The sequence below is a fragment of the Leptinotarsa decemlineata genome, unplaced genomic scaffold, assembly GCF_025532065.1.
Source record: "Leptinotarsa decemlineata unplaced genomic scaffold, Ldec_3_MD MMD2_P_RNA_scaffold_2, whole genome shotgun sequence".
Lineage (NCBI taxonomy): Eukaryota > Metazoa > Arthropoda > Insecta > Coleoptera > Chrysomelidae > Leptinotarsa > Leptinotarsa decemlineata.
In genome coordinates, this window is record NW_027412529.1 from 4,864,193 (window position 1) to 4,891,587 (window position 27,395).

The 27,395-nt window shown below is 33.4% G+C and overlaps 1 protein-coding gene across 4 annotated transcripts in view; it reads right to left on the bottom strand.

Moving 5' to 3' along the window:
* The window catches only part of LOC111517437 (multiple edematous wings), a 91,657-nt gene that overhangs the window by 39,590 nt on the left and 24,672 nt on the right, over window positions 1-27,395 (bottom strand). For 2 of the 4 annotated variants that reach the window (XM_023173600.2, XM_074182042.1), the window contains exon 3: window positions 18,986-19,006. The exons of the other annotated variants lie outside the window; for them this stretch is intronic. In XM_023173600.2, coding sequence (XP_023029368.2) covers window positions 18,986-19,006 — 21 coding nt within the window. The remainder of the gene's footprint in view (window positions 1-18,985; window positions 19,007-27,395) is intronic. 4 annotated transcript variants of the gene reach the window in all.

The following is a 27,395-nucleotide window of genomic DNA, read 5'->3' on the forward strand; positions in this document are numbered from 1 at the left end:
AGCTGTCGCCCCCTACGAACGACAACTCTCAAAAGCAGAAACTTGTGCGAGCTAAGGACTAACGAGGTCTTACCTTTCAACGTGTGATTATTAACACGGGTTGGGCTATAGGAGGTGAAAATCGATCGTCCGGCCTTGCGGTTCGAACCACCGGTTCGCACAGCGGTCGATTGAGTGAATGAAGCAAACCACCCACGTCAACCCACCAGGCTAGATAGATTCTTAACTGAAATAATTATTAAAAATAATGTAATAGTTAATAAGTAATTGAAATAATTATTAATTATGTATTTATCAGTAATTATAAACGGGGCTACCTGTCAAAAACACGCCAAATCGATTTTTCTGACCTTCAACTTTTGATTTTGATAGTCGAGTACACTCTATCATATGTAGGTCTTGAGATAACTTACAGGATGTCAAAATACGACTATATAGCTGGGTACCTCAAAATACAAGGTGAACTCACTTAAATGACTGGACTATGAAACTCGAACAACTGAGTAAATATGTATAAAAAAATATGTTTTTTTCCGTTAACCAGCTATCGCACCCCTACAAACGACAACCCTCAGAAGTCGAAACTTATGCGAGCTAACGACTACGACTAACGAGGTCTCATCTTTTAACGTGTGATTTCTAACAACGACCTATTATTATCATTTTTGTACAAGTTAGTTATCCTGAACATCAAGTCCTTATGGGTGTCCCACAAGGTTCCGTCTTGGGACCCGTATTGTTTATTTTGTACATTAATCAGATTGATTCCATTATAAAAAGTTATCATCACTCTGTCTATGCAGATGATTTATCTTCGGTATTGTCTTCACCTGACACTAATTTACTAAATGCTTATTGTAGTAATGTGATGCATAATATATCAAATTTTTTCAATGAACGTTCTTTATTTATCAATACGGAAAAAACAGAGGTAGTACGTTTCCACAATCGTCAGAAGTCAATACAAAATCTTGATTTTACAGTAAATCAAACAATTTTGACAAACACTCAAGAATCTGTCAGATTTCTTGGGGTATATCTAGATGAATTTTTGATTTGGAAAACCCACTCTAATAAAATAATGGCCAAATTGAATCCCCTGAATTTTCTTCTTTTGAATCTTCAAAATGTGCTCAATGAGGCACAACTACTGACAATTTACTACACCCAAATTGATTCAAGGCTTAGGTATGTCTCTGGGGAAATTCCACCCCAGCATCGGATGTTTTCATCTGTCAAAAACGCATATTACATACTTTAATACACATTTCATCTAGGGACTCATGTAAACCTATTTTCAAAATGTACGGAATTTTACCTCTTCCATGTATATACATTTTTGATATAGCTGTTTATATTTTTGAAAATAGATCGTTGTTCGAATTGAATGAAGATATTCATGGATATAATACAAGAAATAAACACTCCATGTATATTACATTTGCGAAAGTGAATACTGCATATTTTGCTCTCCAGTACAAGGGGCCACGAATTTTTAGCAAACTCCCAGATATCATTAAGCAGCATAAAAATGTGAGACATTTCAAAAAAGATTTGAAACATTTTTTATTGGAGAAATGTTTTTATTCGCTTTCCGAATTCTTAATTGAAAATTAATGTATGTGACTACCTTTCTTAAACTCATATTTTATTTTTTAAATACTTTTAATAACCTTAGAATTAGGCTTGACAATTCCCATACATGAACTGTCAACGGGAAATGAAGATTTATTATTATTATTATTATTAGTCACACCCTACATAAATAACACCATCAACTTTTCATAACGTCAAATTTAAGGGACGATAGTTTTATGTCCCCAGCATTCAACAAAAAAACTAATTTGAAGATAGATTCTGATATAACTGAATTCAATTCACCATTCAACACAACACAGTTCAAAATCGTTTTTATTATTTGTTAAATTTTTTTAATAATGAATTTTAATTCACTGCACTGTATCTATTATTATATTATGAATGAAACCATAGTCCTAAAACAAGCATCAAATTTCAAAAAATTAGTTTTGGAAATGAAAAAAAAACCTTTCATTTCTTACTTTTTTTTCTACCCGATATCTAATCACTCACAATAAAAAAAAAGAAAACATTGAAGAGGCGAGTCAACGATTTTTTAAACGAAGTAAATACTGCTTAATGCTCAATTCCACTTTAGACTTAAGAGTTTCATTTTACCCCACCGAAGAGGTGGAAGTGACAAGCTTGAAAATATGTGCTATAAACAAGATTTTCCCCTCAAAATTGGTACGAGGATTATTTTTACTTGAAACCAACTATGAGAAATCACTCTTGTTTCGATTGTATTGGTCCACTCTGTATGATACAAACCCTGAATATTCTGGCTACTTCTAACGTTTAAAACCGCCCTTACCAGTCGCGGTTTTCTACCTCAGAACCGTTTACAACACACCTTGCAAATTATATGCCACCTATTCAATTGAAAATATACCTGCGTTTATTATTCTTACACCTACAGTAGAAACGGTTCCTGGAAAAAAGAAGCACCTGTTCGAAACCACCTATTGTTGTGGCTTGTCTACTAGTTCCAATAGACTCGAAATAGACAAGTTAAAAAGAAGATTTTTGTGAAGCGGAAGCATAGCAAGAATAAAAACAGTCCTAACATGCATAACCGTGCACAGTCAAAACGGAAATATAAAAGAAATATACTAACACATGTTTCGTTGGATTCGTCATTCGGAGAATCATAAAAACCCGATATTTTCATATAACATGTGATCAGCAGATTCATAAGTTCTGTAACGAGATTGTTGGTATAATATATACGAAATCAATTCGAATGGCATAAAAAGTGAATAGTTAACGAACGTCAGCAGTTTCTTTGTTTGGCATGGGCGGGGTGGTAAATCATACGAGGTCTAATCATCATTTGGGAGTTTTTATATGGTATTAACTAGTAAATTTATCAGACCCGATACATTAGTCGTTTATTTCGTTAGTTGTTGGAACGATCATTGGACAACAAAGAATCCACTCTGGGTATATTCATAGGTATCGAGGGAGCGTTTGATAGAACAACCTTTCCAACAGTTACCCAGCAACTAAACTCCAGGAATATACCTCTGATAGTAGGAGAATGGATAATCTAGATGCTCTCTAGTAGAGCAATAAGTATCAATGTAGGAGACATCAAAGTACGAGGACTGGTCATGAGGGGATGTCCACAGGGAGGGGTCTTATCACCCCTTCTCTGGAACATAGTTCTGGATACCCTGATTGATCACCTCAACAATAATGGATTCTACACAATCGCATATGCAGATGACAGTTATTTCGGACCGGCTCTTTCTAACCTCAATGTTCGTTCAAAAAACAATATTCATTACCCAATCACCTCTCGAATCCCGATGAAATAAACAACTATTTTGCCCAATTCGTACAAAATGTTTCTAATAATTGTGATGAAAATATTGAATTTTATAGCAATAATTATTTAATCAGGCAAGATAACTTCTCATTTCGATTCGCTACTGAAGAAGCTATTCATGAAATACTGAATGATATTAAAAGTCAAGCTTCAGGGGTTGATAATATTTCAATCAGAATGTTGAAACTTTGTAGCCCGTTTATAGATAAATATATTACACATATCATCAATTGTTGTTTTGAACGTTCATATTTTCCAGACTTGTGGAAAATTGCCATTGGGAAACCCATTCCCAAGAATAATGATCCAGCTAGTTATTCTGATCTCAGAATTATCAGTATACTTCCAACCATTAGTAAAATTTTTCAAAGAGTTATTCAATTACAAATTAATGAATATTTCAATACCAATAATCTGTTATCACCATCGCAATGTAGTTTTAGGCAAGGTTTTAGCTCGGCTACAGCTCTTGCTACTGTTACACAAGACATTGTTGAGGGATTTGATAAGGGAATGATTAGCACTCTGGTACTACTAGATTTTTCGAAAGCATTCGATACCATCAATCATGAGCTGATTTGCATGAAACTCAAATATTATGGTTTTGATAGTGCTGCCTTATTTCTCATCTGGTCTTATTTACTTGGTCGATCTCAAAAAGTTGTTGTTGATGGTCATCACTCCTTACCTCTTGATATTCTATCAGGAGTACCACAGGGTTCCATTTTGGGACCTTTATTGTTCATCATTTATACTACTGACATAATCTCGTCCATCAAGAAATGTAAAATACATGCTGATGACATGCACTTTAAAATCGATGACTGTGCTGAGGCACAAAATCTCTTCAACACTGATCTTGATTTGATCAATGGGCTATCAAGTGAACATGATTTAAAAATTAATCCTAATAAAACAATGATGATGCACTTTGGATCGCAGAAGAATCGTAAATTTGCAGAAAACAATTTCCGTTTAGAACTAGGTCATACTATCTTGACTCCTGTCAATACAGCTAAAAACTTAGGGTGATGCTTGACACTGATCTTAGATTCACTAGTCATGTTAAAAATTTAATGAAAAAAGCTTATATGTCATTGAAACTGTTATACTGTAATCGTTTTGTTTTGAGCCAACCTCTAAAAAGAATGCTCTGTGATAGTTTGTTGCTAAGCCATTTCAACTACTGTGACTTCATATATGGGCCATACTTATATGATTCAGATAAAAAAAGAATACAAAAAGTGCAAAATTCTTGTTGCCGCCTAATTTATGGACTTCGTAAGTATGGTTCAATTTCTGAAGCCTTAAAAAACTCCCACTGGCTCAATATGAAAAACCGTATGATTCATCATTTGGGTTGTTTTGTTCAAAAATTGATCACCGTTCCCCATTCTCCTCTTTTAATACAAAAACTAATTCTGCGTGAAAATATTCACTCAAGAAACTTTAGACATAAAAACAAATTAACTATGCCACAACATCGCACTGCACAGTTTCAGAGATCATTTCTTTTTAGTGCTGTAAAACTCTATAATTCATTGCCCGAGCAATTGAAGAGATTCAATATCAAAAAATTCAAATACAAATATGAAAATTATATCTGTGATAGTCAGTAATGTCAACTTTTGCTTTTTAGACAACAGATCAATTAAATTAAATTATTTATCAACTATCTTTAGAAGGTAATCACAAATTATTATTTTATTTACGTTTCTCATTTCGTACCATCACTGTTAATTGCTTTTATTTTTGTATGTTTGCGTGCATTATGGAGTGGTGCTTGTTGGTTGAGTTAGAGTAGCTTTGAGCTAGACTTCGCCAAGGAGTACCAGAATCTCCTGTAACCTATTTTCATTTTCAAATATATCTTTGTATTGTTTTTTTTTGTATTATCAATAAAGCCGATTTATTATTTTATTATTAAATTTGTGAACACACTGTGCGATAGAGCGCAGGATGGACTCAAGTTAATAGAAACATGTTGTAAATAACACTCATTGTCGATCCATCCCAAGAAGACTCAGATATTCCTTTTCACCAGGAACTCTCACCTATGGAGTAGAGCAAAAAGAGCATATGTGGCAATGTCGGAGGACAGTGTGGTGACCTGGATCTACACTGAAATAATATGACCTATGTTACCGTACGGAGCCATTGCATGGGGACCGGAAGTTCTACAAGCACCGGTCATCCAAAAATTAATTAAATACAGCGACTGTCTTGTTTAAACATCACAGGAGCCATGTGAACAACACCAACCGGGGCAATGGAATTAATTACTGGTCTGGGTCTGACCCTTCTGGACCTGTACATTAAGAAGGTTGCTTTAATGGCCATGTTACGATTGCACACTGCTGGGGAACACCTCGAAGTGGGTCAATTGAGGCTGAGCCTATGGCGAAAAGCCGTTACTGTGCAACCTGTGCTACAGGCTGCCAGTGATGCAATTGAACCCAGGTTTGTGTTTAATGAACTCTACAAAATACAAGTAAAACAGAACACAGAGCCAGATGCTACAAATGCAATACGCATATATACAGACGGCTCAAAAACCAAAGAAGGCTTTGGATGTGGAGTTTACTCCAGATCACTAGCCCTAAGGATTAACTGGGGAAAAAAATACCAGCGTGGTTCAAACAGAACTGGCTGGTATCTCAATCGCCACAAAAGAAATGACCAGGAAAGGAATTTCTGGCAAAAACATAACAATCTGCACTGATAACAGACAAGCCCTATTACGCTTGAACATACAACGTGTTACCTCAGGGCTAGTACTAGAGTGCCACCAAGATTAAGCCAAAGCCTCGGTAGATAATAACATTATCCTGAGGTGGATTGAAGGGCACGACAGGAGTAAAAGTAATCGCCTTGCCGACTCTTTAGCCAGGAAGCGGCTGGACTAAGAATTTTAGGACCCAGTGGCACCTACGGCCTGATGACTTCGACATTTGCGGAACTAGCCAAACGCTACACCCATGATCAATCCCTGAAGAGATGGGATGGAATCAAAGGATGCAGTCTTGCCAGGACCCTGGCAAACTGGTGCCGAAGAAATATCTGGCGACGACCAGGAAAAACCTACGCTCAACAGTAGGATTTCTGACTGACCACAGTCAACTGAGGAGACACCTCCATGATATGGGGCTAGTGGTCACACCTATGCATACAGCATAGAGGTGTGTCCAGCAAGCGCCAAACGTGATGGCGAGCCCGCCACCATGCGCTAAACTCATTTTCAATGTAACCCCCACAAATGTTCTGTACAGAGCATTTGTATGTCCTCCAACGCTATTGGCGTTTGGCATTGTCTGAATAATTTGTGTTGTTTCTGAGAAAATGTCATCGCCTAACAAAAAACCAGTCAATAGGAGTGTATCATTTAATGAACTATACTATTACCTATAGTACTAATTAAAATATGAAAAGAAATTACAAAGAAGTCATGTTCCATTTGCTACCCTATTTAAAATTAATTATAGGTACGACACTGGTCGGCAAGGGGTTCATCGTAATCCAATAGTAATTTAGTTCGGAGAGTCTATACCTGCGCGATCGCTCGCCATCACGGTTGGCGCTTGCTATAAGCTTCAGTAAAAATATTTTTATGAGGAAAACGGTCGGTTGAAATCTATTTAACTGATAAATTCTAAATTGATCTTGGGGACGGTACGTCGTTTTGCTGGTACCCTTATCACACTATTCCAGATAAAAAAGAAGAAACATCTGCCTCTCGAACTTCCGTGTATTTCTTTGATAAGCCGATTTTCAGTTGAGCACACGCCGCATTATAACTGGCGATAAGACCAATAAGGAATCACTTAACTGAAACATTAGATAATATAAATGATGAAATATACGAGGCCTCTTCAAAAAATTAAGGTGACTGTTCAAATTTCGCGGGATACCTACATTCAATTAGCGATTTTTAGCATGATTAGTTCGTTGGTGGGAGGCATAGAAGTTAAACGTGTTTTGCGTGTTCGGCGATTTTTTGCTATAGAAAATAATGGATCGAAGAATGTGCATCGAATTATGGGTAAAAAAATGATGTTGAGTGTGCACTCAACTTCAACGAAATTGCACTCGAAATTTTGACAGTGGCGTACGATGATTGTACTCTGAGTCAGAAAAATGTTTACAAGTGGACGCTTCAGCACATCAACAACCGATGAAAATGTTGAGAAAGTGAAGAGAAAATTGTTATGGAGAATCGTCGAATAACTATTAGAGAAATTTGCTGAGGATGTCGGCATATCGGTTGGGCATGAAGCGTGTGGCAGCAAAGTTCGTCACAAAATTGCTGAATTTTGAAAAAAAAAGGTCTCATGAGCATCGCTCAGGAATTGTTGAAAATCCAGATTTGCTCAAGAGTCATAACTGGTGACGAGTCATGGGTATACGGTTATGACATCGAAACCAAAGTCCAATCGTCTCAATGGAAGAGCCCAGGAGAACCAAGACCAAAAAAGCACGCCAAGTTTGACCATAATGTCAAGGTTTTGCTCACTGTTTTCTTCGATTACCGTGGCGTAGAGCATCAGGAGTTCATGCCACATGGTCGTACAGTCAATAAGGAATATTATCCTGAAGTTATGCGCCGCTTGCAAGAAGCAATACGAAAAAGGCACCGTAATCGTGCCTCAGCCACCGTATTCACCAGATTTGGCCCCCTGCGACTTTTTCATTTTCCTATGATTGAAGAGACCCATGAAAGGACGGCGTTTTGCGATGATTCGGGAGATGAAAACTGAATCGCTGAGATAGTTCAAAACATACCAAAAAGTGCATATCAGAACTGCTCCGAGGATTGAAAAAAACGCTGGCACAAGTATATTATATCTGAGGAGGGGTACTTTGAAGGGGACAAAAAATATGACGAATAAATGAATATTTTTTGATAAAATTGAGAAAATTCACTTGATTTTTTTAACAGGCAGCGTAAATGAATAGACGTAGCCATTATTTTCAACAATTATTATTGATTAAATACCGGGTGGACATTTTGAAGTATTAAAAACCCGTGTATACCAGCTGTGGTAAACAAAAACGAAATTACAAAATTTTGTTCGAGAGCTCGGTTAGCGTTCCCCATTTATAATGGTCATTTATTACTTTTTATTATTAGGAAACACACTGCTTTTCCTTAATGCCACCCCTGCCCTTTTATTTTTTGAACGTGTCAACTCAAAAAATTTAAATTTGGGATAATGACATTAATGTATGAATACTTTATTTTGAAGTGAAATTGACAGACGAAACTTTCAAGATGGCGACTGGACGCCATCTGGGAAAAAAAATTAAATGGAAAGGGGGGTTTTGTGACACAACTTTTTGAAGTTCCTAACAAATGCTTCACAACCCTATAATATAATGTCAATATCTTCAACTACTACAAAATGGCGGAACTATTAATAATTGTCTGAATATATTGACATTTAACTACATAATATGAAGTAATAAGCTTGAGGTCAGTTCAGAAAATGCTCGAAATGGTTGCCTTGAACTTTTTGACATATGAACAGCCTATCTGACAATTCACGCCGTACATTTTCGAAAACAGTAACGTCAATATCATCTCTACAAATATTTATTATTCTCTGCCGTATATCCAATATTGAAGCAGGTCCAGTTTCGTACACCTTTTGCTTCAAATAGTCCCATAAATAAAAGTCCAAAGGTGACAAATCTGGCCAGCGGGCTGGCCGTTCTGTAGGACCTTGACGGCCAATCCAACGACCGGGAAAACTAGTATCCAAATAGTTTCTTACTTGTCTGGAGTAATGTTGTGGTGCTCCATCTTGTTGGAATACAATATCCATATCGAATTCATTAGGATTCGCTTCGACGATTTAAGTGATGAAAGGGTCAACAGTAACAGTAGTTTCCAGTATATTCAAATACAGTTCCCCTGTTAAATTTTGATCAATAGAGGTCCTACAATATGGTTTCCCAATATTCCTGCCTAAACGTTAATTTTTTCTGGATATTGGGTATGTATTTCCCGGAAAACGTGAGGGTTGGTGTCACTCCAATAACGGCAATTTTGCCGTTTGAAAAAAATGTACATTCGTCACCAAAACAAATATTGTTGAGATAGGTAGGATGCCTTGCAATGGCAGTTGATTGGTGTACCATTTTAATTTTGTATGGATGAATAATATTCCTCTTCAAAAGTCTCCACACAGTAGAAGGAGACACTTCATAAACATTCGCGACTGTTCAGGATTTACTACCCATCTCACCAATTCACAACACAACAAAGTTTTTGTTTCGGGGTTGAAATTAGATGATTTTAATGTATTTCCACGTGTTAAAACCGAAAGTGACCATAAAAATTATATATTAGCTCTTGTTTTCAAGATATAGTATCATTATATTATATATATATATATATATATATATATATATATATGTATATTGAGTTTTCAACAATTGAAATATTTCATCACCAACAGTTGGTACACATGTTTGTTTACATAACACCCCTCTCATCAGCTGTTCTCAAGTAGTAAACATAACCTATGTGAGTTTGTCAATTGTACGCACGTGGTTGCTATTGAAATTATCGTGTGAAGTTGATTTTTAAATTAATTTAAGTGCTGATCTGAAATGCCTCGAAAGTGTGTGAATTCTGTCGATAGCTTTTGCTATATATGTGGTGAAATAACATTTAAGGCTCAGAAATGTAAAATGACACCTATCGTTAAGACAGCCTATGAACATTATTTTGGTGTGAAAGTTGGGGACCACCATAAATCATGGGCTCCTCATATATGTTGTAATTCTTGTTCCGTCATATTGCGAGAGTGGCTGAAAAATAAAAACCGGGCAATGGCTTTTGCAGTACCTATGGTTTGGCGTGAGCCTACCAATCATACAGACGACTGTTATTTCTGCTTAACTCCTCCCATTAAGCAAGGTTTATCTATGAAGAAAAGAGGAACGGTTAAATACCCTAATCTCCCATCTGCTCTTCGGCCTGTACCACACTCAGACAATTTGCCAGTCCCTTCTCCACCCCAAAACTATGAAATTTTAGAGGAAGGTGATGAAGACTGTTTAGAAGGAGCAACCCATCCTTCTACATCCTATGACCCTGATTTTGAGGTAAGCGATAGGTCTAGTGATCCGCACAGAATTTGTCAAGCAGACTTGAGTGACCTTATAAGAGATCTTCGCTTGTCTAAGGAAAAGGCTGAGCTGTTAGGGTCAAGACTACAACAGTGGAATCTTCTAAAACATGATGTGAAAATATCTCAGTACAGACAGCGTCAAAAAGATTTGTTTCCTTTTTTTGAGAAAAAAGGAAACCTCGTAGTTTGTTCTGATGTTAATGGTTTGATGGACTGCTTGAATTTGGATCACACTCCATCTGAATGGAGACTGTTTATAGACTCTTCAAAACTAAGCTTAAAAGCTGTACTTCTGCATAATGGAAATCAGCTACCCTCTATTCCTATAGGTCGTGCAGTTCACATGAAGGAAACGTATATAAATATGAAAACAATTCTCCAATCAATCAAATATGAACAACACAAGTGGCACATCTGTGATGATCTGAAAGTCATTGCTATACTCCTAGGAATGCAATTAGGGTTCACCAAGTACTGTTGTTTTTTGTGTCTGTGGGACAGTCGGAATAGAAAATCTCACTATAAAAAAATGAACTGGCCTACACGAGACCTAAACCCTAATGAGAAAAATGTAGTTTTCGAGCCTCTTGTAGATCCTAAGGATGTTCTCCTTCCCCCATTACATATTAAGTTGGGACTAATGAAAAACTTTGTGAAGGCCATGGACCAGGAAGGACAAGCTTTTAAGTACTTGAGAGCAAAGTTTCCCAGGTTGAGTGATGCTAAAGTCAAGGAAGGCATCTTTATTGGGCCTCAAATCCGTGAAATCGTAAATGATCCTGCTTTTGACATGATTTTAACAGGAAATGAAAAAAGAGCCTGGGAAGCCTTTAAGGGGGTTGTACATGGATTTTTAGGTAACAAAAGAGATGATAACTTCACAGCATTGGTTAAAGAGCTTCTTCAAGCTTACCACCAACTTGGATGCAACATGTCCTTAAAAATTCATTTTCTTCACTCTCATCTTAATTTCTTCCCACAAAACTGTGGAGATGTGAGTGACGAACATGGAGAAAGATTCCATCAAGACATTGCCTTAATGGAACAGAGATATCAGGGCCGTTGGAATGAAGCAATGCTTGCAGACTACTGCTGGTCTGTGTGTAGGGATGCTCCAGAAGTGTTTTATAAAAGACAAGCTAAACGACAACGATCTTACAATGAATCGGATGGACTTAATTGAAATTTGGTGGTACAAACTTCTTTTATTTGTCAAAACACTAAGAATAATGTTTTTTTTATTAATTTTGTACTTAAAATATTCTAAAAGAAACATAACAATATTGTTTTATGTACTTTCACTTTTCACGTATAGTATAACTACTCTTTAAGATTAAGTACTGTGTATCTCAAAAACCAGAGCTAATAAAAATTTTTCATTGTTATTTTCGTTTTTATCACCCCAAAATTAGTAGAAATTGACTAATTTAGTGTAGGAAACATTCAAAAAATATTTTTTTGTTGTATTGTGATTTGCACTTGCTGTTCTTCCGGAATGGACGAATGACCTGGGGGCTTTTTGTTTAGTACACTAGCGGTAGTTCCCTCAAATATTCGGAAAAAGATGGAGCCCAGTCGTCATCTTGAAAATTTCATCTGTCAATCTGTATAATGAGAAATATATAACCGATCCTTTTTTATGAATTGACTAATTCGAGACTGAATTTCGAGGAGGTACATGAAAGATAGAAATTGATGGTGGCTCCTATTATAGTTCCTTTTCGATATTACCAAAAAAAATTTGAAGGTTAATTTATTATCACAGCACCTAATTAAGGACTCCATATATTGAAAGAGCCCAGATGAATTCGCCCATGTAACAAAAACTTACAGGGGCGTAGTCCAAACATACAGTTATTTGGTCATTGAGATAAAAAAAACAACATGAATTTTGCAAATGGCATTAGGCTGTTTCGAAAGTTTTGCCCATTTACTGATGAGTCTACTTTAAACTGTAATATTTCAGTCAATACTTATTGAATTTACTCAAAATAAGCGCCATTTGATTTAGTGCACTTTTGCCAACGTAACACAAGTCGAATAATTTCTTCAGCATATGTCAGTGTACTCAAGAATCGACGAAGTCGACGAAGGCCGTTTTTATCTGGTCCTGAGTGACAAAGGTTCTACCGGTGAGAAAGTTATCGAAGTGTTCGAAAGTATGGAAGTCCAGACCTCCAGCCAACCAGGTCTGGAGAGTATGGTGGGTGAGGCAGAATTTTTTAACGATGGTTTATGATACGTGCGGATGGGTGTTGACGTGGAGCAGGATCAGCTCTTTTCTGTTGACCAGTGAAGAGTCACTCTCCATCAGGATCCTCAATTCCTCGTCCTGTATTATTGCAGGTCGACCACTTCGGTGCTTACCTTCGAGGCTAATTTCTCCGGAACGAAATTTTGGAAACCACCGCCGAACAGTGCGTTCAATAAGACTATCATTGCTAAATGTCTGGTCAATTTTTCGAGATGTTTCGGCAGCGCTTAACTGAGATATGGAGCTACAAAAACATGACATTGAAACGGACAAAACTTTAGGAACAACCTATAATTCATGTGGTTAAAAGTTTTTTATTGATTTTTTTTATCAATGAGTTGTCAATGTATGGAAGCGCAGATGGGCCACATATTTTTATTATTCGTTTCTTGGAAATTTCGACTCAATTTAGAAATTTCGACTTTGAAAACTCGAATTTTCGAGAGATTACAGTCGAAATTTCAAGTTTGGAGTCGAAACTTCGATATTGAAGTCGAAATTTCGAGACTGAAGTCGAAATTTCAGGATTGAAGTCGTAATTTCGGTATTAAAGTCGAAAGTTCGAGATTAAAGTCGTAATTTAGATATTGAAGTAGAAATTCAGAGAATGAAATCGAAATTTAAAGATTAAAGTCGAAATGTCAACAACACAGTAAAAATTTCCAGATAATAGTCGAAATTTCAAGATTGAAGTCGTAATTTCGAGATTGAAGTCGAAATTTAGAGATTGAATTCGTGATTTCGATATTGAAGTCGAAATTGCGAGATTGAAGTTGAAATTTCAAGGTTAATGTCGAGATTTCAAGATTGAAGACGGGATTTATGTCGTAATTTCGATATTAAAGTCAAAAGTTCGAGATTTAAATTGTAATCTCGAGATTGAAGTCGAAATATCGATATTAAATTCGTAATTTCGATATTAAGGTAGAAATTGCGAGATTAAAGTCGAAATTTAGAGATTGAAGTCGAAATTCATACATTAAAGTTAAAATGTCAAGAACAAAGTAAAAATTTCGCGGTAATAGTCGAAATTTCAAGATTAAAGTCGTAATTTCGAAATTGAAGTCGAAATTTCGAGATTAAATTCGAAATTTCGATATTAAAGTCGAAATTGCGAGATTGAAGTCGTAATTTCGAGATTAAAGTCGAGATTCAGAGATTAAAGTCGTAATTAAGAGAATAAAGTCGTAATTTAAAGAATAAAGTCGAAATTACGAGTTTTAAGTCAAGGTTAAAGTCTTAGGTTGGAGACTAAAGTTGAAATTTCTAGATTTGAGTTCCAATTTTGAGATTAACCTCGAAATTTCGAGATTAAAGTCGAGATTACGGTCGAAGTTTCAAAATTAAAGTCGGAATTTCCAACACACGATTAATAAAAATATGTGGCTTTTCTGCGCTTCCATACAAATGTCGATTTGGTGGTTTTCAATTTTATTCGTTTCAATATGGGGCAAATACAGGAATAGTTTCCTGATTTTATGGAAGTTGCGGTGGATTTGTAGAATTCAACTCAATAAACCAGTAGTGATTCTACAAAATATGCAATGAATCATGGTTTTCACAAATACTGATAATGACGACGTAGTAGATTAGTGTATGACAAACAGCTTCTCTTACGTATTTCTATTTAGGTTTACTTTCCGCTCTTACAAAGCCATGTTTTAAATGATTGTTAGAAGAAGCATATTCATGTTCTGATTTGGATGCTATCTAATCTATTTTTGGTTATGATATATGAATAACTTACCAAAGAAAAAGCCAACCTATTCAGGAAACAAATCAAAAACCATAGCAATTCTTACAATTTATTCGATCATCTCAGATATTTTGCTCTAGTAATTGTAATTGTTGAATAACATATAGACCTGGCATAATTATTAAGTGAGTTTATGTGATACACCCTATATAAAAAATGAACAATGCAATGAAAAATTTTTTTTCAATATTCAATTTTATTCGTATTTTTATTATTTAAAGTTACATAAAAATTATTTTTAATAATTTTTAGTTCTATTTGTTTGAAAAATTGTTATAAACGAATGCATTGTTTATAAGATGTTTGAAATTATTTGGGGGGATTTTCATCAGTGATGAATATTATGATTTTTATAAACCGAATCGTTTCTTAAAAAAAAATTATTGCTTAACGCACTTGTTGATAACCAATTTTTTTGCTTCTAAATATGAATATTAAGAAGGTTTTTTTTTAAATTATAATTTCTATTTCTGATATTGATATTCTGAAAAAAAATTAAAAAATTTTTTCAATTCATTTTTTTTAATTTATCTAATTGACACCTAAACAAATTACTGAACACAACTGATGTATAATCAATTTGTTTTAAACAAATTACGATAAAAACAATTTTCTATTTTTTACAATTTTTTCTACACAAAAAGTTACACATGGTTGTTTTTGTTTTTTAAGTATTATTAAAAAAATATATCGTAAAAATTAAATTGTTCAAAACAAATTGTTTATTATATAAATAAAGAAAATATAAATTAAAAAAAAATCTGAATATCAAAGAGAAATAGAAATTATGTTGTAAAAAAAATCGTTCTCTGATATTCATATTTAGTGGCGAAAAAAAATTGTTAATCAACAAATGCGTCTTCAAGCAATGAAACATTTTTTTAAGAAACGATTTTGTTTTTAAAAATCATAACATTCATCACTGATAAAAATCCCCCCAAAAAAATTACATTTCTTTATAATAATTTTGTAAACAAATAGAGCTAAAAATTATGAAAAACCATTTTTGTGTAACTTTGAATAATGAGAATACGAATAAATTCGAATATTGAAAACAATTTTTTTATTGCTTTAATTGAATTTTTCACTTTTTAACGTCTGATTATTATTAACAATTTGGAAAATCAAACTTATTTAATTTTTCCAACAGAAATATAAAATATAAATATAAATATTATATACATATTGGTGATAGAGTTTCGGAAGGTGGGACTTTTTTTTAGGAAATTTCCTCCTCTTTAAAGATTTTTTTTTTCAAATTCAAAATATCTTCAATATTTTCCGAGATATTTGCAAAAAACTAAACCCCCCTTCTTTTACTAAATTGTTTATTACTTTTGCAATTTTTTCGAGTCCCTCATGATATTTTTCAAAAAGTTGCTAGAGATCATTCCGAATCGAATGAGCCCTTGATCACAATTTTCGGTGCCCTTGGACAGAAGTTCCAAAAAAAAGATCATGTGACCCAGACTACTGGAGCTGCAAAGAGATTATGTTGAAAAAAAAAAATAATTTTTTTCAAAATTTTTGTGTATTCTTTGTTGGGCCGGGTACTTCTGGGACCACCCTCGTAAATGCGACAGGTTCACCAACCTACGAGTACGAGCTGGCCAAATACTTGACAACCCTACTGCAGCCATTTATAGGAAATACAGGATAATTTATTAAGGAATCGGGACACTTTATCGAAAAGACTAGAGATATAAAGTTAAGTCCTGGAGAAATACTAATAAGCTTCGACGTAGTCTCTTTGTACACGATGGATCCGATCAAGGACACGATACGGCTAATTAGCAAAGTATTCCCAGCAGATATAACCGCCCTCCTCGCTCATTGTTTGATGTTTTCTGAAACTTGGCGTCCTCATAATAAGAAATTATTCAACAATGTTAGAAAATGTTGACAGTATCCAATGTTTCTGTTTAAAAAAATCTGTTGTCGATTCAGTATTATTGAAAATTAGTACCTAGAAAATAAGAACAAATTTATGGAAGTGAGGCTTCGTCAAATATAACACTCAAAAAAGTAGGTATGCATAAATGGATACCTAAAGATTTCAATGAATTCATTCAAAAAAAACAAGTGAGCGTCATTGAAAAGATGTTTTTTCAGTATTGTTTCAGTTAGCTAAGGATTAGTACAAAAATCACAAAACATGCTTCGTGAGTAAACATGCAAGCAAAAAGCCAAGAAGTATAAAAACCCTGGTGTATCCACTAACGCGATTTCATATCAAGAGACCGATTTATTCTGAATAATCACTCCATCACGAGAAACACCAGCCCGGAATAAAAATATCCCTTCACTGCACGAGTATGTATGGAGATAGTGTTTTGAATGTTTAGAGTTAAATTTCTCCTATTCACGAAACAAGTTTTTCGCATATTAGCCATCCAACATAATTTCTAAAATAATCTCTGAATCATATGAAGTTTAACCTTGATCAGTCTTACAATAACATTTGAATCAAATATACGAAAGTACTGATTGAATAGATGTCTTTCAATTTTTCAAAGATTCAAATATACTCTTTCATCCGAAACTATAACTTAAAATAAATTCTCCTTTGTAACTTTAATAGGAACACATTTCTAATGTTTTCAGCCGCTATTTTAACAATGAAATAATGTAAAATTATTCTTTCTTCAGTCAATGGCAATTATTCTTCTGATACAAATATTTCTATCTCACATAAAGTTTTATTTCACTTCAACCTTCTTCAGGACCAACCCAAAGAGTTTGTATGCTGCCTCTTTTGTAGGCCCTGAAAATTGGGCGATATTCAGCAAACTTTAAATCAGCGATTTTTATTGAAGTAGCTGAATTGTTTGTAGTTATTAGTTTGCATAAATAAATGACAGCTATTAACTCCATACCTACTGAATATTTTGAAATCAATAAATCATATTCGATATTTTTGTACGTCCTGAAAATTAGGTGATATTTAGCAAAATTTAACTTGGCGATTATTATTCTTATTTAAGTAGCTGAATTGTTTGAAGTTATCAGCTATACATACACCCCATACTGAATATTTTGAAATAAATCAATATTTGATACTTTTAAATGATACATTTAAATTAGCCATTATTTTGAAGTTATTATTCTATTCACATTATATTGAATATATTGAAATAAATCAATCACGTTTGATACTTTTGTAGGCCCTGAAAGTTAGGATATTCAGCAACATTCAAATTGGCGAAAATTATGTTTATTCAAGTAGCTGAATTGTTTGGAGTTATTAGGTTGCATAAATAACTCCATACCTACTGAATATTTTGAAAAAAAATAAATTTTTGATACTTTAGCAAACCTTGAAAATTGGGTGATATTCAGCAAAATTTTAATTGACGATTATTATTTTTATTTAAGTAGCCGAACTGTTTGGAGTTATCAGGTTGCATGTATAAATGACAGCTATTAACTCCATACTGAATATTTTGAAAAAAAAATAATTTTTGATATTTTAGAAGGTCCTGAAAATTTTGATAACTCGATACTTTTGTAGGCTCTGAAAATTCGATGATATTCAGCAAAATTTAAATTGGTGATTTTTATTTTTATTCAAGTAGCTGCATTGTTTGAAGTTATTAGGTTGCATAAATAAATGACAGCTATACACTCCATACTGAAAAAAAAATTTTTGATACTTTAGTAGGCTTTGAAAATTGAGTGATATTCAGCAAAATTGTAATTAATGATTATAATTTTTATCAGAGTAGCTGAATTGTTTGGATTTATTAGGCTGCATAAATAAATAACAGCTATACACTATAGCTAGGCTATAAGCCCTGAAAATTAGTCGATAATCAACAAATTTAAAGCATTAGTTGGACATTTTGATATTTGTACTATCTTTAAGAATAAGGAATACTATAATATTGATAAAAAACATATGCGGATATATGTACACACATTTTAAAAAAATGAAAATTGTGAAGTAACCGATTACAAGATGTATTTTGGAATGTTGATGAAGTAATTTATAAATTGAATCGAAAATATTATCTTGAATGAAATACATAAAATTCTTGTCTACTAATAATAATTACTTATAACCAAGATGACGGTTATGTAGGGATTCTTGCTCTTCACTTTTATTTTGAACATATTTTTGGTAACTGAAGATACCATAAAAAATTAATTTTATAAAATAACGTCTCTACATTTTTTCACTAAAACGACAAAAATTTCCTCATACATGTAATGCGATGGCTTCGTGACTGAAAAAAAAACGTATTTCGTGAACTGAAGAAATAATCTCGGAATCAATGAACGTGTGGTGAGTGTATAAGTTTTATCGAAAAACTATCAGTTAAAAAAAAGTGGATGTACCGTGGATTTCTATGTATACCTCGCAGATGAATCCATGCCGTTAGTTAAATCGTAAAGTCTGATTAATTTCGATGCGTCCAACCACCACTTACATATATACCTTCCTCCGGCCTCTTGAAGTTCACCAAGAAAAAAACAAAAAATTGATTATTCCAATCCAAAAATATTACAACAAAAAAATAGTGTGGATTACGTTCATAACATGTAGTAATATTAAAATGTTATTGACATTGTACTGAGATAGCGGAAGAATGTAAGAACACAAACAGAGTCTTACGATAGTGAGTCGGGTTTTATACAGTGCATTTCTGATCTCAAACAGAGGCTCGATCATGCCAAATGATAAATAAGATATAGGACGCGGGTGTTGATACGTAATTCTACTCTTCTGATTGCTATAATCGTCTAATTCTCCTATAAATTGCCTTGATGTTCCAAACATTGTTTGAATACCAACTAAACAATAAACAAAAAAATGTCTAAATAATTGTACTTTTATGCAGTGTGTAAAAGCCTAATGGAATAAATTCACTTTTTCGGAAATAAGGAAATATATCCGCGCATGGCTATAGTTCTGGATATAACTCCTAGTGACATATGTAACAATCACAGGACAAAACAATAAATAAAGCGCTATATATATATATATAATATATATATATATATATATAATATATTATATATATATATATATATATATATATATATATATATATACATAGTAATGAATGATATTATTTATTGTATGTAAATGTAAATTATAATTTGACATTCTTCAACGTAAAAATGCCACCCCTACCTTTAACCCCCTTCGAATGATAAACCTATACTTCCCATTTTTTTAATGGGAAGTATAGGTTTGCGATATGTCGTTTGAAAGGCTCTTCATTCTCAATTCAAAAATGTTATCGCTTTCAAGTTTATTGCAACAATTGAGATAAAATAAATTAAAATCATGTGTTTACATTACGAAATACGAAAAAGAACTATGGATGTTAACGAAGTAGATGTTCAAAATGTTCACCGCCAACGTCTTGGCAACATTCTAATCTCAAATAAAACTGTCTTCTAACATGATTCAACATATCAGGCGTCACCGACCTAATAGCAAGCGTTATTCTTTCTTTCAACTCATTTAAATCTGAAGGTTTAGTTTTGTACACATTGCTCTTTACATATCCCCATAAAAAGAAATCTAATGATGAAAGATCTGGTGATCGCGCTGGCCATTCAATCGATCCTCCCTATCCACCGATTGGGAAATGTTGTATCGAGGTATTGCCGGACATTAACTTGGTAATGTGGTGGTGCTCCATCCTTCTGAAACCAAATCGTATTCACTGGAACTTGAGGGTTTCCTGGATCAGGATATAAATTTGCTAAACTTGAAATGACATCATTTTGAAGTAGTCCCAAATAATAATCGCCATTCAAGTTGCCCTCAATGAAAAAGGGACCAATGATATGGTTTCCTACAATCCCTTCCCAAACATTAACCTTTTGAGGTTACTGCGTGTGTTCTTCTCTCATCCAGTGAGGATTTTCGTTGATCAGTAGCGGCAATTTTGCCGATTACCATGACCGATTGGATGATATTGTTATCCAACATGTCCATCATTTGCTCACAAAAATAAGTTCTTCTATCAAAATCGTCTTCCATGAGCTCCTGAGTAGGTATCCTTTATAGGGATGTATTTTATCTTCTTTTAATATGTTAACTATCGATGTATGGCTAACATTGAATGTAGTAGATGCCTGTCTACTCGATGTATGTGGGTTTTCCTCAAACTCAAGCACATCTAATTTGAGTTTATCACTCATTACATTGGCAGCTGCTTTTTTTTTATCTGCCCCACATGATCAAGCTCGCGAAACTGCTTATTGTTCCTTGAGACATGGACGATAAATTAGGAAATTTCTCATGAACTAGGCGACCTACTTCCTGTTGTGTTCGGGTTTATCTCCGTAACGAATCATTTGTAAAACTGTTATTTTATGCATTTCCGTTAATCTAACCATTTGTGAGACTTGAAGGTAACGAACTTCAAACTCAAATTAAAATACTGACAATCAACGTTGTAACATACAAAACAAGTCGACAAGACGTTTTAAACTAACGTTGTTACGGCAATTATTTACAGTTTTTTTAAAAGATACCATCTAAAAACAACATTGTTATGGTTTTCCTCAGTTCGTAATATCATATATCCGCAACAACATGGATTTATGTCAAACAGATCCACCTTAACAAATTTAATTGTATTGACCCAAAATGTTAGTCATGTCTTAGATAATCGTGGTCAAGTTGATGTGATATATACTGATTTTGCTAAAGCATTTGATCGACTTGATCACATGATCCTTCTACAAAAACTCTCCACCAATTTGGTTTCCATAATTCAGCAAAACTTTTCATTAAATCCTACTTACTTCAACGCGAACAGTTTGTATCTTATAATAGCTATGTTTCTTTTTATTATAATCCTTCATCTGGAGTACCTCAGGGGTCGAATCTCGGACCACTTCTGTTCTTATTATTTATTAATGACCTCAGTAATTATGTCGATTGTAATAAGTTATTTTTTGCAGATGATTTGAAAATATATTTACCTGTCGAAACAATCGAAGACTGTAATAAATTGCAACGACAGTTAGAAAATATCCAGACTTGGTGTGAAGTAAACAAACTACATCTCAATGCATCCAAATGTAAAGTAGTGTCTTATAGTAGAAAAATGTCAGTCATCGAGTACAATTATCGAGTAGATACCATTTCCCTGTCACGAAGTAACTCAATTAAAGATCTTAGTGTATATTTTGATCAAAATTTGTCTTTTTCCAACCACAATTTGATCGAAAGTAAGTGAAGCATTGAGAGTTTATAGCTTCATAGTTCGCCATTATAGATCTTTCTCAAACATATCTGCTCTATTGACTCTTTATGTAGCCTACGTAAGGTCAAAATTAGAATATGGCTCTGTTCTATGGTCTCCATTCTACAATTGCTATAATACATTAATTGAAAAAGTTCAACGTCGTTTCCTGAAGTTTATTTACTTCAAATCTTATGGTATCTATCCTGATAGAGGTATTCCATATGAATCTCTTACCATAACATTCAATATTAAAAGTCTTGAATTACGCAGAAAACTTGCTGGAATAATTTTTCTGTATAAATTACTGCACAACAATGTGGATTCTATGGATGTGTTATCTTTTATACATTTCTGTGTGCCTCATTTTAGACCTAGAAGTACAAAAACTTTTTACAAGCGACTGGCCAGAACCAATTTGTATCTCAAGTCACCAATCTTTAGCATTTGCAATAATTTCAATTCAATTTCAAATTTGTGTGATATCAATTTTGATTCCCTAGAATATATTGTTGACACTACATCTCAGTATTTCATGGAGAATTTTCAATTTTCTGGTATAGTTTTTTTTATTTCATTTTATTATACAGTGTGACCCATTTTTTAATGGAAACACCCCCTAAAATTTGAAGTTGTAAACCGATTTCAATATTTTTTTTTTGAAATATCAAGTACTAAAAGGTCTACCTTGGGACAAAATTTGAAATGTTTATTAAAGTTTCAGGGCATACTACGATATTTTTTCTTAGTCGAAAATCGGAATTTTTTATTAGCGATTTTTTTATAGAAAAAATCACTACGCCACTGGATTCAGAGTGCCTCCAAACAGGTGTGACCAAAATTTCATGAAAAAATATTCATTATTAACAAAGTTATGACAACTCACTCGACTCGACTCAAAAACTCACACAGCTAACAGTTACAAAAAACACCCTATATCAACAGATATAGCCATGAGAATATTTTTTTTATGATTTCAACAATAAAGTGCCACCAGATGAAAAAAAACAAATAGCGTAAATATTTTTAATGAAAATAACGGAATTACATTCAAGTTTTCACGCAAATTAACTAAAACTTAGACCTAATATTTCAATTTAAATCTTAGTTGCCATGGAAATGATATTACAGTTTGACACTTGTGAAAGATTTAAGTTTACTATTGTCAACAATATATTCACCTTACAGTTCTTCGAATTATTTTGTGTCATGGCTGCAAAATTGAACGTAAGAGAGAAAATTGAAATTGTACGCCTTTCGGGAGATGACGTTAGAAGTGCTAGAGAGGTTTGTAGAGTATTTAATGAGAGACATCCAGATCGTCCTCGTATTAGCTGCTGTACGGTAAATAAAATATTCAATGAAACTGGTGCAGTATCAAAAATGATGTTAAAAAGTAATCATGTACAAAGACGAAACAGGAATGACAGGAATGATCAAATCATTTTAGATCATTTCGGAAATAATCCTAATGCCAGTATAAGGAATGCCACTTTAGATTTGAATATTCCACGAGAAACTATTCGGAGATGTCTCAAGGCGAAGAATATTAAACCTTTCAAGCCAAAATTTTTACACACACTTCAAGAAGGCGACGAAGCAAGACGCCTGGAATATTGTTTATGGACCCAAAGGGTATATTTAAACAATAGAAATTTCCTAAAAAATATTTTATATACCGACGAAGCCACTTTCACTACAAATGGAGTAGTGTCATCACAGAATTGTCGCTATTGGGCAGCGGATAATCCTAACTGGGTAATAAACTGTAAAAGCCAGTATTCCAAAAAATCAACGTTTGGTGTGAGATATTGAACGAACGAATTATTGGTCCTTTCTTTTTTGAGGAAAATATTAATGCGCAGAGGTTTCTAGAATTTTTAAACACAGTTTTGGGATGCTATTCCCGAGCTGCCAATCAATGAACGATCAAATTTAATTGTCCAGTTAGATGGGTGTTCAGTTCATTACGCCAGAGCTGTGAGGCAATGGCTTAACGAACATTTTCCAAACCGATGGATAGGCCGTGGTAGTCCGTTTATAGAGTGGTCACCCAGATCTCCAAACCTCACAGTTTTGGACTTTTTCTCTGGGGAATTCCCACACAAAAGGTATACAAAAACCGCTCAAGAGATAGAAATGAACTTTGTGCAAAAATTAGACAGGTATGTGCAGATATTAGCCCTCAAGAACTAAGGAACGTAATCAGAAACATTCGTAAGCGCTGCGACACATGTATCGAAATACGTGGTGGATTAGTAGAGGCTACTACAATATGAGTTGGAATTAATTGTTGCACTGAATCGAAATATTTCAATAATTAGTTATTAGTTACGTTTATTAAATTTTTTGCTTCATTGTTAGTTGAATTGTATGAATGTAATTCCGTTATTTTCATTAAAAATATTTACGCTATTTTTTTTTTTTTCTGGCGGCACTTTATTGTTGAAATCAAAAATTATTATTGTGACTGTTATTGTGAGTTTTCGAATTTTTGAGTTGGATTTTCGAATGTTTTATAAATGTTGTTAATTTTGATGATATTTTTGATCTCATATTGGATACTTCAATCTGAACAGTGGGTGGGTAGTTATTTTCAAAAAAATCGCTAATAAAAAATCCGTAGTTTTTATTGTAAAAAATAACATTGTAGTATGTTTATGAAATTTCAATTTTTTTTTAAAAATTGTAAAAAAATTTTATTAACTGAATTTTTAAAAAAAAATTATTTAAATCGGTTTCAATTTCAAATTTTAGGGGGGTGTTTCCATTAAAAAATGGTATCACACTGTATATTATTATCATTCTTTTCTTTGTAACTTTAATTATGAAGATAAAGGCTATTATTATTATTATCATTTACAGTTTTTTTAAAGGATACTAACTAAAAACAACATTGCTTTGGTTTTTGTTTACTTAATTGTTGAAATAAACTTGAAAACGATAACATTTTTGAATAGGAAATGAAGAAAAAAACTAATTGATATATTGTATTACATAAATATTTTATGATTTTCACTATAAAGGGCTTTACAAAAACCGCCTGTATACTATTTTCATTCCACATCATTCAAAATAGTAGAATTCTTTAGATTTCATTAAAATTTCTGTATAAATTCATTACATAATCGTTGATTTTTTTTATGCAAGATAAACATAACGTAAACAAAACTTCAAAATAAGTACTAAGTGAAGTACATCTTTTTTTTATTAGACTATTTTGAATTAAATACGCCTTTCATATGGAATACATTTTTCCGAGAAAGAGTCTTCCATGTGATGTACATACGAAGCATCTGTCACGATTCAAACTAATTCCTCGGGCGCAACAAAATAAAAAAACATGAAATTCTGACTCACTATCGCAGGACCCTGTGAAAAAGAAGCACTTACAAGTGTGACGAATATCGCCTTCTCAGAAACGGTAAACAGATACAGCTTTTAGATAAAGATTATCAAATGGACCGTTCATACTTAAGCTTACATGTGTACATTCCCAGAACTTTCCTCTTCCTTTTCGAGATGTACAAATTGCAGTACAAAAATCGCAATGGGAATCGACAAAGAAACGATTGTGATGATGTGGTTAATTTCAGAAGAATTTTCAAGCATATCATTCAAACTGACTGTTTTTTTTGTATCGCCGAATACGATCATCATTAAAGCTTGTAAAATGATACTTCGACAAGACTGAAATTAACCAGATCCCGGGTAAAAAAAAAGAGAGATTTTTATTACTAGAACAGAGGCGTATTCGTATTTCAATTGCTGTGTCATGTATCAAAACTAAGTCTTTTTTTTTTTTCGAAAATATTTCAAGTACATTTCTCACCTTAATGCTTCCTTGTTAAATGCTTCTTGTGTTAGGTATAAAAAACAAAAGAAAAAACTAGAGCCTCCATTTTTTTTAGAATATACATATTCATGATATTTATATATATGATGTTTACTTATAAGATCTTCTTCTATAATGATCTTTACGATGTCTTCTATTATTTAATATTCACTAAGTGTTTTAGTATTATTGAAATTCATTTAACTAAATATTTATTCAGATTTATTATAAAAACTTATTTTTAAAGGTCTAATTCGGAATTTGAAGGTCGAATTAATGGTTCTTGAAGTTGAAATTTCTTGTTTCAAAAGATTCCGGCTTTTAAAAGTCGGAATGATTGGATTCAAATCGTAGTTTCAAGTTTAAATCCCAAATTCAGATTTCAAAGGTCGGAAAATAAAATCTTGAGAGAAGGAACTGAAGTCAAGTAAAATTTCCAGTTTGAAGAGCCAGAATTCCAATTACGTTAAAATTTTCAATTCAGATCGAAAGTGGAATTTTGTTTGAGTTGAGTGTTTGAAATTTCAAGCTTCAGGATCGGTTTGGTATTGTAGGGATTGTCAAGCGATTAATTCCCAAAGTTGTAATTTGAATCTTGTATTGTCAACTTCAACACCGAAATTATGATTTCAAAACATGGATTCTGAGACTGAAAGTGAAAAATCTAAACTGATGATGGAATTGGAATCGAATGATGATTTCTGAGTTTGAAATGGATGTATTGATCATACATTTCGGATTCCAAGTTTAATGCGGTTAGTCTTAAAGTAGTAATTTGTAATGGTGGGAATTTATCGGTTTGATATGTAAGTTTTGATGTTAAATGGAATGGAATCTGAGGTCGGAATTTTCGGAAAAAGTCCATTAAAAATCCGACATTGTAGTTTCTGAAATTTTTGAGAATTTGGAGTTTGTGATTTAAATATTGGCATGATGATGATGTTATTGCAAGATTTTTGAGATTCCTAGTATAGAAGTCAAAATTCCTGAATTATAGGCTTCCAATCCAGTTTTCAGTTCAATTCTGAAAAACGTCGGAATTCAAACGTTAAAATTCAAATTAAAGTTTAAAAGTCGGAATTCAACAGTTTATTAAATGAATTCAACTGTTAAAAGACGGAATTTGAGGTCGAATTTGGAATTGCGAGATTAAAATCATAATTCCGAATCAGAAATTGTATTATAAACTCCAAGGACGGAATTGTGAACTGTAAGGATTATTGAAGTCGTAATTTCTAGTTTGGAATCGTAATTCGGGTATTACAAGTCGAAAATCCTGGCATGATGATGAAATTTCTAATTCAAAGGTAGAAATTCCCGACATAGGTACGATGTGAAGGCTTCCAGTTCAGTTTTCAGTTCAATTCTGTCTGAAACGTCGGAATTCAATCTTGTTAAAATTCGAAATAAAATGTTGAAAGTCGGAATTCAATAGTTTAAAATCAGAATTCAATGGTTTTAGGGGAATTGGAATTCGAAGTCGAATTTGGTTTATGAGATTTAAAAATCCGAATCAGAAATTGTATAAAACTCCAAGGATGGAATTGTGAATTGTAAGGATTATTGAAGTCGTATTTTCTAGTTTGAAATAGTAATTCTGGTATTACTAGTCGACAGTAGTCCTGGCATGATGAGATTTCTGGTTCAAAAGTCGAAATTCCTGACTTATAAGGTACGATTTGAAGAAGCCTCCAGTTCGCTTTTTCAGTTCAATTCCGTCTGAAACGTCGGAATCCAAATGTTAAAATTTTAAATGTAATATGTTGGAAGTCGGATTCAACGGTTTAAAAAACG